The following is a 13813-nucleotide window of genomic DNA, read 5'->3' as shown; positions in this document are numbered from 1 at the left end:
GCAGTACGACTCTGCTTTTGATTTTCAAATTAACTGGTCATTAGGTTAGTTTGACATCTCTGCTGAATCTATAGAAGTTAAATTGATGTTGGTATATACCACGTCATTTGCAAGGGTTCTGTCCATTCATAAATGTGAAGAGATCTGGAAAAGATTTTTCTTTCATTCAATATGCATGGAAGAACACCTCCCTGTAGACTCAATGACATTTGATCAATCCTTTGCTATAACAGAACAAAATTGCAAAGCCTGTAGTTTAATGGAATGGGTAAATTTCTTACTCAGGCTGCTATATCCTATTATAGCACACCTTAATCTCCTCTCATAAATGCTTGGCAAGCTACTTCACGTGCGACAAATGGGAAATGCTGTTCACAGCAAACAACAAAGGCCTTTGGGAATCCATGGGCCAACACCCTGTGATAAATGCCGAGATCCGCCCGTTGGGAACCTCTGGCACTGATCGTGCCGGAATTTTCAGGGTCGGGAAAGATTCCCTGATTTTAATAACCTGGGCGAGTAACTGCACTACAAGAGGTTACGTCTGAAAGGCCGCAAAACCTGGCGGGGACAGCCGATCCTGGAGGGATGCATGTGCTGGGACCACCCCCAAGAAATCTGTGGATCGTAGCCCCTCGGCCCATGTTGTAAGGGAGCCTGGGTAAAGGTACAAATGTTCAGGGACTCGGCCGTGCCTGGCCATCATCCGTCACCCCCACTTGGATTTTATTTCCCCCGACTAGTATGGTTTCTGTCACTGGGAGCATTGGTCTGCTGGCAGATTGGGGCTGAGGAAACTTGTCTGAAGCGGCTGCCTAATTTTGGAGTAGACAGAGGTTTCGCCCCGAACAAATCCCCGAGGAAAGTGCCAGGGAAAGCCAGGATCAGCATATCTAATTTCCGGTTCTTTCCTCCGTACTCCCACTAGACTGCGGCGTAAGTGCCACAGATTTTCAGCCTCGAGGTTGCCAATAACAGTTCGTCCAGTTCCAGGTTCTTCTAATTCTAAAGGTGAGGATGGCGATGGCATTTAGGCCGAGGCTTGGAACTAGCCCGTATGCTTCCGGAAGCTATCTGGAGACACTCAATGATGGCAAATAATGTGAGGGTCTGGTGGTTAATTTTGTCCTATTTACTGGTCAGAATCCATAGGCAGGTAAGGCTCACCTGAAATGAGAAAGGAAAACGTAAATGTGGACAGTAAAACCAAGGATATTTGCACTTGATACTACAAGGATGTGGGACAGAACAAAATGTCGGTTAAAGTGTTACAATGTGTTCACCTCTGATAATTCTGTCTTTGGTTTTCTGTTCAACTACAGATCATTCGGGGGCGATAGATGTGGGCGAACCATTAAAAAATGCAGTCCGAAGTGACTCAGCAGTCGTTGGAGGTAAGGGTGTGAACTGACTATGAGGCTATTATATTATAATCTTTTAGATTTCACATCTTTGCTTTCAAATCCTTCCGTGGCCTCACCCCTCTCTATCTCTGCACCCTCCTCCAGCCCTACAACCCTCCCGGATCTCTGCGCTCCTCACATTGTGGCCTCTTGCGCATCCCTGATTTTCATCATGTCACCACTGGCGGCCATGCCTTCAGCCACCTCAGACCCAAGCTCTGGAATTAATTCCCTGTACCTCTCTGCCTCTCTACCTCTCTCTCCGTCTTCAAGGCACTCTTTAAAATCTGTCACTTTGACCAAGCTTTTGGGCATCAGCCCTAATTTCTCCTGACATGGCTCGTGTTAAATATTGTTTGATAATCGTTCCTGTGAAGCGCCTTGGGATGTTTTACTATGTTAAAGGCGCTATATAAATGTAAATTGCTGTTACTGTTGAAAGTTCATGTAAGCCAGCTATTTTTAAAACCAGGATGCATTTACATATACATTTTAATGTCGAAAGATGAGCAGAGTGACTCAATAAGAATTTTTTTTTTTAACTAGTTCTTGGGATGTGGGCAACGCTGGTGGCAAAGCTCTATTTATTTTCAAACTTAGTTGCCCTGAAAAAGTGGCTGTAATGTATTAGCACATGGTTTGTCACATGGTTTAGTATGAGCATGCTCAGATTGCGCTGGCCTAATAATGCAAGCACATGGACTAGCAACTCATCGTGTCTCTGTCTTTCATTTGTTCTACCCACCTATATTACATTTTGGCGATGAGTATGGGATCCCAAAAGCAATTTTTAGGTGTCATAAGAACATAAGAGATAGGAACAGGAGTAGGGCATTTGTAGGCCATTTGGACTTAAATGTTGGGGATATGATTAAGAAGTTTGCAGACAGATAACATAGAAGAAAGCTGCGGACTGCAGGAAGATATCAACATACCGGTCAGGTGGGCAGACAGTGGCAAATGGAATTCAATCCAGATAACCATGAGATAATGCATTTGGGGAGGTCTAACAAGGCAAGGGAATACACATTAAATGGTACAACACTGAAAAGTGTAGAGGAACAAAGGGACCTGGGAGTGCAGGTCCACAGATCCCTAAAGGTAGCAGGCCAGATTGATAAGGTGGTTAAGAAGGCATATGGAATACTTGCCTTTATTAGTCGAGGCATGGAATACAAGAGCAAGGAGGTTATGCTTAAACTGTATAACACACTGGTTAGGCAGCAACTGGAGTACTGTGTGCAATTCTGGTCACCACATTACAAGAAAGATCTGATTGCACTGGAAATGGTCCAGGGGAGATTACAAGAATGATGTCTGGACTGGAGAACTTTGGCTATGAGGAAAGATTGAAGATGATGAGTCAGTTTTCTTTGGAACAGAGACGGCTAAGGTGAGACCTGATTGAGGTGTATACAATTATGAGGGGCCTGGTTGGATTGGATAGGAAGGACCTGTTTCTCTTGGCAGAGTGGTCAACAACCAGGGGGCATAGATTTAAAGTAATTTGGGGGGAGGTCTGGAACTCACTGCCTGAAAGGGTGGTAGAGGCAGAAACACTTACCACGTTAAAAAATACTTGAATGTACACTTAAAGTGCCCTAACCTACATGGCTAAGGACCAAGAGCTGAAAAATGCTATGATGCTGGATAGCTCTTGGTCATCTAGCGTAGACATGACAGGCCAAAATGGCCTCCTTCCATGCTATAAATTTGTATAGTTCCATGATTCTATGATTTTGCCCCTCGAGCCTGCTCCACCATTCAATAAGATCACGGCTGATCTGATCTTGGCCTCAGCTCCACTTCCCCGCCCACTCCCCATAACCCTTGACTCTCTTATCATTCAAAAATCTGTCTATCTCCAACTTTAATATATTCAATGACCCAGCCTCCACAGCTCTCTGGGGCAGAGAATTCCAAAGATTCACGACCCTCTGAGAGAAGAAATTCCTCCTTGTTTCCATTTTAAATGAGCGACCCTTATTCTGAAACTATTCCCCCTAGTTCATGGAAGAACACAGTGTTTAACCTTCAAGTGAACAGCTTTAAGATGAAATTGGGACACCTAAACTGAATTTTTGCAATGTTGTATCGTTAATGCTCATGCAGAATTGTCTGTGTTTCACCTTCCCGTTTATGTATTGCCAGCAACAGCGGCATTGATTCTCACAGGTAGACAGGTGGCGTGCTGAGTCACTATTCAGTTTCGCTGGGCAGCCACATAGTACGCATGCCAGATACGAGACTCCCTAAGCAAATGCTTTATGTGGAGCTCCTTCATGGCAAACGAGCCAAAGGAGGACAGCGGAAATGTTATAAGGACACCCTCAAAGCCTCCCTGGTAAAGTGCTACATCACCACTGACACCTGGGAGACCCTGGCCGTAGACCGCCTGAGGTGGAGAAAGTCCATCCGGAGTGCGTTAAGCTCGTCGAGTCTCAATGCAAAGAGCATGAAGAGGCCAAGCACAGGCAGTCAAAGGAGCGCACGGCAAACCAGCCCTACCGACCCCCTCCCCCCAAACGAATGTCTGTCCCACCTGTAACAGGGTCCGTGGCTCTCGTATCGGACTGTTCAGCCATCAAAGAACTAATTTTGGGAGTGGAAGCAAATCTTCCTCGATTCCGAGGGACTGCCTATGATGATGATGATGAGTAACTATTCAACGAGATCGGGACAATCATGGCTGTATCCATGGGATTCATCGGAAGCCTCAGCCTGTATGATCGAGCTCGTGAACCATTCAGTTCTTACATTAAGGCCAATAACATTATTGAGACCGAAGGTGCAGAAGATATTCAAACTCAAAATAAAGTAATTCATGAATGGAAAAAAACAATTTTTCTAACAAAAATAGGGCCAAATATCTACAAAACATTGACAAACCTTCTCGTCGCCAACATGTAATATATGTGGGTAGAACAAATGAAGGACAGAGATAGGATGAGGTGCTAGTTCATGTGCTTGCTTTATTAGTCCACAGTGAACTGAGCATGCTCATACCAAACCATGTGACAAACCATGTGATAATACATTACAGTGGTGGTGGGCCCTCACCTTTGAATTGCTGTAATCCTTGTGGCGATAGTGCTCCCACATTAGTGTTAGGTAGGCATTTGAGCTGTTTTATTATCAGGGGACATGATTGCACTAGGAAGTTGTGCGATGATCACAATCGTCGCAAGAATCCTCCTCAATTGTCATCTCCAAGTGGCTGAAAAGTTCCTTCCAGAACCACAATATGGATTCCACCCACTAAGGGGCAGAACGGACATGATCTTCAGCACATGACAAATCCAAGACAAATGTAGGGAGCAGCATTAATCTCTGTACATGGATTTCTTTGACCTCACAAAAGCCTTCGACTGTCAACCATGAGTGATTATAGAGTGTCCTTCTCAAATTCGGTGTCCTCAAAAATTTGTCACCATTCTCCGCCTGCTTCCCGATGACATACAAGCCATGATTCTTACCAATGGATCCACCACAGATCCAATACAAGTGCAAACCGGGGTCAAGCAAGGCTGTGTCATTACACCAGCTCTTCTCAATCTTCCTTGCTGCAATGCTTCAACTCAGCTTTAACACGCTCCCCGCTGGAATGGAGTCAATCTACAGGACAAGCGGGAAATCTTTCAACCTCTAATGCCTCCAGTCCAGATCCAAGGTTGCTCCAACCTCTGTCATTGAATTACAATATGCAGATGATGCTTGCGTTTGTGCACACTCGGATTCCGAACTCCAAACCATCGTTGACACCTTCACTGAAGCGTAGGAGAGTCTGGGCCTTAAATTAAACATCAGTAAGATAAAGGTTCTCTACCAATGTGCCTCCACCACACAGTACTGCACCCCAATCATTAAGATCCATGACGAGATCTTGGACAATGTGGACCACTTCCCATATCTTGGGAGCCTACTATCAGCAAGGACAGACATCGATGACGAAGTCCAACACTACCTTCAGAGCGCTAATGCAGCCTTCGGCCACCTTAGGAAAAGAATGTTCAAAGACCAGGATCTCAAACTCAGCACCAAGCTCATGTTCTACAGAGCAGTAGTGATACCCTCTCTCCTGTATGCTTCAGAGACATGGACTATGTACAATACGCACCTCAAAGCACTGGAGAAGTACCACCAATGCTGCCTCCGCAAAGTCCTGCAAATTAATTGGCAGGATAGGCGCACCAATGTCAGTGTTCTCACTCAGGCCATCATCCCCAGCATCGAGACATTGACCACGCTCGATTAGCTCTGATGGATGGACCATATTGTCTGCATGTCCGATACTAGACTCTCGAACCAAGCACTCTACTCTGAGCTACGTCACGGCGGGCGAGCCCCTGGAGAGCAGAGAAAGCAATTCAAGGACACCCTCAAAGCCTCCCTGAAAAAATGTAACATCCCCACCAACTTTTGGGAATCCCTGGCCCAAGACCGCTCAAAGTGGAGGAGAAGCATCCGAGAAGGCGCCGAGCACTTTGAGTCTCTTCGTCGGGAGCACACGGAAGCCAAGTACAAACAGCGGAAGGAGCACACAACAACCTAAGCACCCCACCCACCCATCCCTCCAACCACCGTCTGCCCCATCTGTGACAGAGACTGTAGATCCCACTTTGGTCTCATCAGTCACCTTAGTACTCACTTTAGTGCGGAAGCAAGTCATCCTCGACTCCGGGGGACTGCCTAAGAAGAAGAGGAAATTGTGAAGAGTTGATTTTGTATAATTAACAGACAAAGACAATCTGAACTGAATTAAAGTGCTTTAAGATCTGCTGTCGAAAGTTTCAACAGAAAATTACTCATTTCTAGTCAATTGCTTTGACTTATAAGCAATTATAAGCAGGTCAACTTGATACTGTTTAGAAAGACTGGTACATATATTGGATCTGCACTCGACATTCCCTCAGGTTTAGTGTCACCGCTTACTCCCATAATCCTTTCTGTTCATGAAAGCATTGGCATTGCTATGACACCATACACTCGAGGGAAACTGCAACTCAGTTATATCTGTGTGCCCTGTCCAGTTGATGCATCCATCCTACAGTAGAATGACAAAGGTGTTGCTCTTTGCAACCATTTGCTTGATACATGTGATGTGTGGCACGGAAGACTGCCTGATATTGCTGATGTCTCCTGGCGTGACTTGGCAGAATTCGATAGCATGAAATCTTCACGCTGTGGTTAACCTTCACTCTGACTGGAGCCATCCTTGATCTGAGCAGTTGTGTGCAGATCACTTTGGAGCAGATGGCACAGTCAAGTCATGTGAAGTGCAGCCAATTAAGAAAGGTCGTCTCTGACATCGCCAGACATATGTGGGAGTGTCTCAGAACAGTGTTTCTGTTAGTGTTAGTGTTTTATCAGAAGAATCACTCAACACTCAGAGTCGGTTCCAACGCCAATGCGGCCTTTATTAACGCCAGCGGGGAGGAAGCCTCAGGACTGGATCCCGGCACTTCACTCCACCGAACAAAGACATTAATCGATATTTATATGTTTTACAATAGTTCATTACAGTTACTTAGCCCACTTCGGCTGGACGCAATCCAATCATAATGATTATAGATTACATATAGGTTTAAATGGGCCAATAGAATTAACCCTGGTATATCAGGGGGCTGCATGATCAGTTTGTGACAGTTGGGGGCGGATCCCTATCTGTTTGATGCTCTCCAGGCCCCCCCTTAACTTCGTTGCTCATGGATTCTGCTGGTGCCTAGCTCCTTATCTCTATGGTTGCTAGGCACCCTATATGGGGGTCACTGACTTGAAGACATTCCGTACTCGGCACAGCAGTGTTCTATATACTATCTTGTCTCAAGCTGTTGATTCAAGACATTCATGAGACCAGGCTCTGCAGAGTCAGTGCTCAGTCAGCAGCTTTAGCTAACTTGGCTAACGAGCTCCCATCATGCTTGGGCAGCCATTTTATATGTGGCCACTTTAAACCTATATGAGTTTAGATATATTCAGCAGGTGCCTAATGCCTAGTGTTTTGATATATTCAGCAGGTGCCTAATGCCTACAACAGTTTCCCATGGACATAAGACCCCAGGGGTAGTTGCAACTGCATTTCTTGACTCCTTACAAATTCTGTTTCCATGTCTCAGTTGTACAGCACAATCAGACCCCCAAAGAAAGAAAAACTAGCATTTAGGTAGCTTTTTTCATGACCTTAGGACATCCCACAGGGCTTCACGCCCAGTGAAAAACGTTTGAAGTGTAGTCACTCGGTTTAACGTCTCATCTGAAAGATGGCACCGCCGGCAGTGCGGCACTCTCTCAATACTACACTGGCATGTCAGCCTGGATTATGTGCTCAAGTCTCGGGATTTGAACCCACAATCTTCTGACTCAGAGGCGAGACTGCTATCGTGGCTCAAAGATGCAAAAACAGACGACCCAGTGAAACTAATTAACAGAAATCGGCATGTGTCTTTAAGAACATAAGAGCGTAAGAAATAGGAGCTGGAGTAAGCCATTTGGCCCTTCAACCCTGCTCCGTCATTCAATAAAATCATGTTAGATCTTCTACCATAACTCCACTGTCCCGCACTATCCCCATATCCTTTAATTCCCTTACTTCCTAAATATTTATTGACCTATGTCTTGAATATACTCAATGACTGAGCAACCACAGCTCTCTGGGGTAGAGAATACCAAAGTGAAGAACATTCTCCTCATTTCAGTCCTAAATAGATGATCCCTTATTCTGAGACTGTGACCCTGTATTCTAGATTCACCAGCCAGGGGAAACATTTTCCCAGCATTAACCCTGTTGAGCACAAAAAAATCCAGGTTGACACTCCAGTGCAGTGCTGAGGGAGGACTGCACTGTCAGAGGTGCCGTCTTTCAGATGAGATGTTAAACCGAGGCCTCATCTGCTCTCTCAAGTGGACGTTAAAGATCCCATAGCACTATTTCAAAGAAGAGCAATGGAGTTATCCCCGGTGTCCTGGCGAATATATATCCCTCAATTAATTTAACAAAAAAACAGATTATCTGGTCATTATCACATTATGGGAGCTTGCTGTGCACAAATTGGCTGCCACATTTCCTTCATTACAAAAGTAACTATATTCTAAAAGTACTTCATTGGCTGTAAAGTGCTTTGAAACATCTGGAGGTCGTGAAAGACGCTATATAAATCCAAATCTTTCCTTTTTTAAGCCCCTTAAGAATATATGTTTCAATTAGACCCTCTCATTCTTCTAAACTCTAGGGAATATAAGCTTGGTCTACTCAATCTCTCCTCATGAGACAATCCCCTCATCCCAGGAACCAGTCTAGTGAACCTTTGTTGTGCTCCTTCGAAGGCAAGTATATCTTTCCTGCGGTAGGGAGACCAGAACTGTACACAGTACTCTAGGCGTGGCCTCACCAATGCCTTGTATTATTGCATAATTTAAGTGACTTACCTGATCAAGCCAGATGCCAGGACTTTCCCTGTGCACAGTTTTTGTGGGCAAGCACTATATTGTGAGTAAACCCTCTCGTACAATTGCTATGGGACCTTTGCTAGGCTCATTTACATATTTAAATAAACATGAACGTACGTGTATCATGGCTGACATTTTTGGCCTCAAACCATCCCTTGGATAAACGAGGTGACCTGAAAAGTGGTTGTGTGAGGTCAAGCTCTCGATTTCTTGATCCGTGGCCCATGAGGTTCCATGCTCCTGGTTAGAATTCATGCAGTCGAGGCTATTTATGCTATGATACTTGCCTAAAGAAAAAAATAATTGGTAGGAGATATTTAGAAAAGCAAAAAAAAGTTATGGGTCAACAAATTTTGCAAGCAAATTAAGTTGTCAGCTCCTGGTTAACTGACAGTTTATGGATCAAGGTTGTATGTAATGGAAAATCTAGGGGAATACTGTGCCAAAAATTGCGGCCTTCCCGGGTGAGTAGGATGTGCGCACGCACGCACGCAAAGAGGCCTCGCAAATGTCAGTTCTCGGCACGTAAAGCGCCGAGAACCGGCTTTTGCAATCTGTCAAAATTTCTTTTGACAGATCGCACGCATCCCCAGGAGAAGGACATCTGCGGGGCAGAGATTGAGCTATTTGCACAACTCCTGCCCAGCAAATGTCCTTCAAATTCTTATCCTGGTAAAAGCAAGTGTATAGCCTACTTTTACCAGCGTAAGAGTTTTAAAAGATAGAAATATTAAATTTTAGCTCTAATTTTTATAGTAAAACCCTGACCATTAAGGTAAGTTTATTTTTAACCCTATTAAAATATGGTAAAAATAGGAAGCTCCAACCACAATTTTACCCCCTCTGTTTATACAAAATTACTCCCCCATCTCTCACTTCCAAGGTATCTTTATTTGAGTAATCTATGTGGCCTCATACCGATCCCTTATTTTGAGCCTTTGCTATCTTGCTGAGTCACTTTGCTTAAGATGCATTGAGGGAGCAGTCTGCGCACACCTGGAGCATCTGTATTGATTTTGCTTTGTACAAGCCTGGAATCCAGAGGTTCCTGACCCTGGAAATGCCAGTGCAGTGAGAATCCCCAGTGCCTCACTTGGACTGGTACTTCCAGAGTGCCAGCTCCAATAAAAATCACTCTAGCCATTTAAGAGAACACACTGGTCACCCATCGCCTACCCCCCACCCCCTCCACACCTTTCTGAAACCTACGTCACGAGGACAGCTGAAGATCTGAAAAAGACATATCCCACGAATCTAAAAATGCATTGTTTTCATCAAGATTCCTCTTAGCACACAGGAGATGTCCTTGAAGAGAGAAAAAGAGACGAGGAAATATCTCGTGCAGAAAATGTTGCCCCTTGGCCTATCGTTCTCCTTTATATATTTTGCGCATAATTTCAAAAAATAATGGGGGTGACTTTAAATGGATGAACTTCATACCACACATCAGCAAGAGATACCCATCAAGCAAAGGCTGCCTCAGAGTACTGTGTTTGAGTATATTTCCTACATCTGGTACCTCATTGGCTGTAAAGCACTTTGGGACGTCTGGTAGTCATGAAAGATGCTATCTAGCAGTAATGCTATAACCCATCCCGTTTTGGACAGGACAGCCCTCTTCTTGAATGAGCAGTATCGAAATCTTCATAATGTAAACCAGCTCTGAAGGTATTGTTTTTAAAATGATGTCCGTTTGTTCCCCCTCTTCTCTGTCTAATGATGTAGAGACTCAGGTTTTCGTTGAGTTTTGATCAGCAAAGACACAACACTAACTAAACCTTGATCTGGCCCCTTGCACTGATTATATTCTTTGTCCATTCCGTTTTCACCGGAGCAAAAGTTGGCAACAGGTATTTGGGCAAATGTGCAAACTGTCCTATTATAGATCCCATAATTTACTGCTCCATGATGCATCATGCTGTAACCCCAACACATTGGATGGAATTTTCCCATTGCCGCACGTGCGGGTATGGGGGGGAGTCGGCAGTAAAAATACTCGAAATAGCGAGTGGGTTGGGAATCCGCCATCAACCCATCACCAGGAGCATTTAACTCGGGCGGCTTTGAAGGCGTGACACGGACCCGATCGGCAGAGACGGACGACCTCATTGAAATCATTAAACGCTTGTTTACAGACCCTTAAGAATGATTTTAATGCCAGATTCTGAGTTTTACTGCAAGAGCAGGGGATTCGCGGAGTTTGGGTACCTCGCCTGTGAAAGGGAGGCGGAAGTTCAGTGGCCATTAGCAAATTAATTCATTGAGAGCTGGGAAAAGCTCATAAATGCTGCAACAGTACACCTCATTATCTGCCTCATGGAAAGGCTCTTGCTGCCTTCATTTTGTCCACAGATTTTGGTGTAAGCAGCTTGTAGATCATTCTTGAAACTTTGGAGGCCACTCTCACCACATTGCTACTCACGATCACACCATTGAGGGACTGGCCCTCTCATCTCCACTTTACCTACCATCTACAACATCAGCATGGGTGCCGCTTATACTGTCTCACCTTGGTCCTCAGAACCGGACCAAGAGGAGCCCCAACACCAGCCACACCAGCAGCAACAGCAGCCTTCTCCTCAACGACCCTATGCTCCAAGGGAGAGAGCGGGGCATCACAGGGCTGCAACATGCTGGAGGCGATATCCCCAACACAGGGGAGACAGGCAGACGATGAGCTTTCCCCAACATGACTGAGCAGCAGCGCTCCAGGAGGCTCAGGCTATCGAGCCAGGTCATTGCAGACATTTGTAGCTTGCTGGAACAAGACCTGCTGCCCAGAGGTCCAGTTGGACAGTCCTTATCTGTGGCTGTCAACGTCACCACCACCCTCGGGGTGTGCGTATCTATGCTGGTGCTGTCTGCACTTGTGTCTGCTGATGCTGCACCTTTCGAGGTTGGAGGTTCCTCCACCTCCACCTGCTGGACAATGGTGGGGGGGGGGGGGCTGCAGTTAATGGACCTGTGGCAGAGTAAAGACCAATTAGAAATGTTATAATGAGAATGGGTAAAGTTACTAGCTGCTGACATCAGTCGCCATATGAGTGACTGTTGTATGCCATGTGGCTTAATGAGATGTGATTCTGTCACCAGGTTTCTGGGATGTCCCCCTCTCTCCATCTCCCACTGCCAGCGTCACTCGAACACCCGGGATCGCCAGAGCCCCTCCTCTGCTGTTAGTAGATGTGCAAAGACTGCAAGGCCACTTCCGCTTCTAAACATAAGAAACATAAGAAATAGGAGCAGGAGTAGGCCATTTGACTCCTCGAGCCTGCTCTGCCATTTAATATCATGGCTGATCTTTTCATGGACTCAGCTCCCCATAACCCTTTATTCACTTATCGCTCATAAATCTGTCTATCTCTGTCTTAAATATATTCAATGACCCAGCCTCCACAGCTCTCTGGGGCAGAGAATTCCATAGACTTACAACTCTCTGAGATAAGAAATGCCTCCTCATCTCAGTTTTAAATGGGCGGCCCCTTATTCTGAGACTATATCCCCTAGTTTTAGTTTCCCCTATGAGTGGAAATATTCTCTCTGCATCCACCTTGTTGAGACCCCTCATTATCTTATGCGTTTCAATAAGATCACATCTCATCCTTCTGAACTCGAATGAGGATGTGAAAGTTGGATCTCTAACCAACATACTAAGCTTAAATAAAGGAGACTATGAAGGTATGAGGGCAGAGTTGGCTAAAGTGGACTGGGAAAATAGATTAAATTGTAGGACGGTTGATGAACAGTGGTGTACATTTAAGGAGATATTTCCCAACTCTCAAGAAAAATATATTCCAGTGAGGAGGAAAGGGTGTAAGAGAAAAGATAGCCATCCGCGGCTAACTAAAGAAATAAAGAACGGTATCCAATTAAAAACAAGGGCATACAAAGTGGCCAAAACTACTGGGAGGACAAAAGACTGGGAAGCTTTTAAAAGCCAGCAAAGAATGACTACAAAATGATTAAGAAAGGGAAGGTAGACTATGAAAGTAAACTGGCACAAAATATAGGTATAGGTATATAAAAAGGAAAAGAGTGGCTAAAGTAAATGTTGGTCCCTTAGAGGACAAGACTGGGGAACTAGTAATGGGGAGCATGGAGATGGCAGAAACTCAGAACAAATATTTTGTATCAGTCTTTATGGTTGAGGACATTAACAATATTCCAAAAGTAGATAGTCAAGGGGCTATGGAGCGGGGTGGGGCGGTGGGGGGGGCGGCGGGGAGGAACTTAACACACTCACAATCACTAAGGAGGTGGTACTCAGTAAGATAATGGGACTAAAGGCAGATAAATCCCCTGGACCTGATGGCTTGCACGCTAGGGTCTTAAGAGAAGTAGCGGAAGGGATTGTGGATGCATTGGTTGTAATTTACAAAAATTCTCTGGATTCTGGGGAGGTTCCAGCTGATTGGAAAATCGCAAAGGTATCACCCTTTTTTTAAAAAAGGAGGCAGACAAAAAGCAGGAAACGCTATACCAGTTAGCCTAGCATCTGTGGTTGGGAAAATGTTGGAATCCATTATTAAAGAAGCAGTAACAGGACATTTGGATAAGCAAAATTCGATCAGAGTCAGCATGGATTTATGAAGGGGAAGTCATGTTTGACAAATTTGCTAGCATTCTTTGAGGATGTAATGAACAGGGTGGATAAAGGGGAACCAGTGAATGTGGTGTATTTGGACTTCCAGAAGGCATTTGACATGGTGCCACATAAAAGGTTACTGCACAAGATAAAAGTTCACGAGGTTCAGGGTCATATATTAGCATGGATAGAGGATTGGCTAACCAACAGAAAACAGAGTGTTGGGATAAATGGTTCATTCTCTGGTTGGCAACCAGTAATTAGTGGGGTGCCGCAGGGATCGGTGCTGGGACCCCAACTATTTACAAGCTATATTAACGACTTGGAAGAAGGGACTGAGTGTAACATAGCCAAGTTTGCTGACGATACAAAGATGGGA

General features: G+C 44.9%; 1 protein-coding gene across 1 annotated transcript in view; it reads left to right on the top strand.

Moving 5' to 3' along the window:
• Positions 1 to 13813, top strand: part of LOC139253730 (contactin-associated protein-like 5) — a 1639232-nt gene that overhangs the window by 1600070 nt on the left and 25349 nt on the right. Inside the window, exon 23 of the mRNA XM_070873523.1 lies at positions 1323 to 1394. Within this exon, the coding sequence (XP_070729624.1) occupies positions 1323 to 1394 (72 nt within the window). The remainder of the gene's footprint in view (positions 1 to 1322; positions 1395 to 13813) is intronic.

The sequence above is a fragment of the Pristiophorus japonicus genome, chromosome 3, assembly GCF_044704955.1.
Source record: "Pristiophorus japonicus isolate sPriJap1 chromosome 3, sPriJap1.hap1, whole genome shotgun sequence".
NCBI lineage: Eukaryota > Metazoa > Chordata > Chondrichthyes > Pristiophoridae > Pristiophorus > Pristiophorus japonicus.
This window is presented reverse-complemented; position numbering and strand designations above follow the sequence as displayed.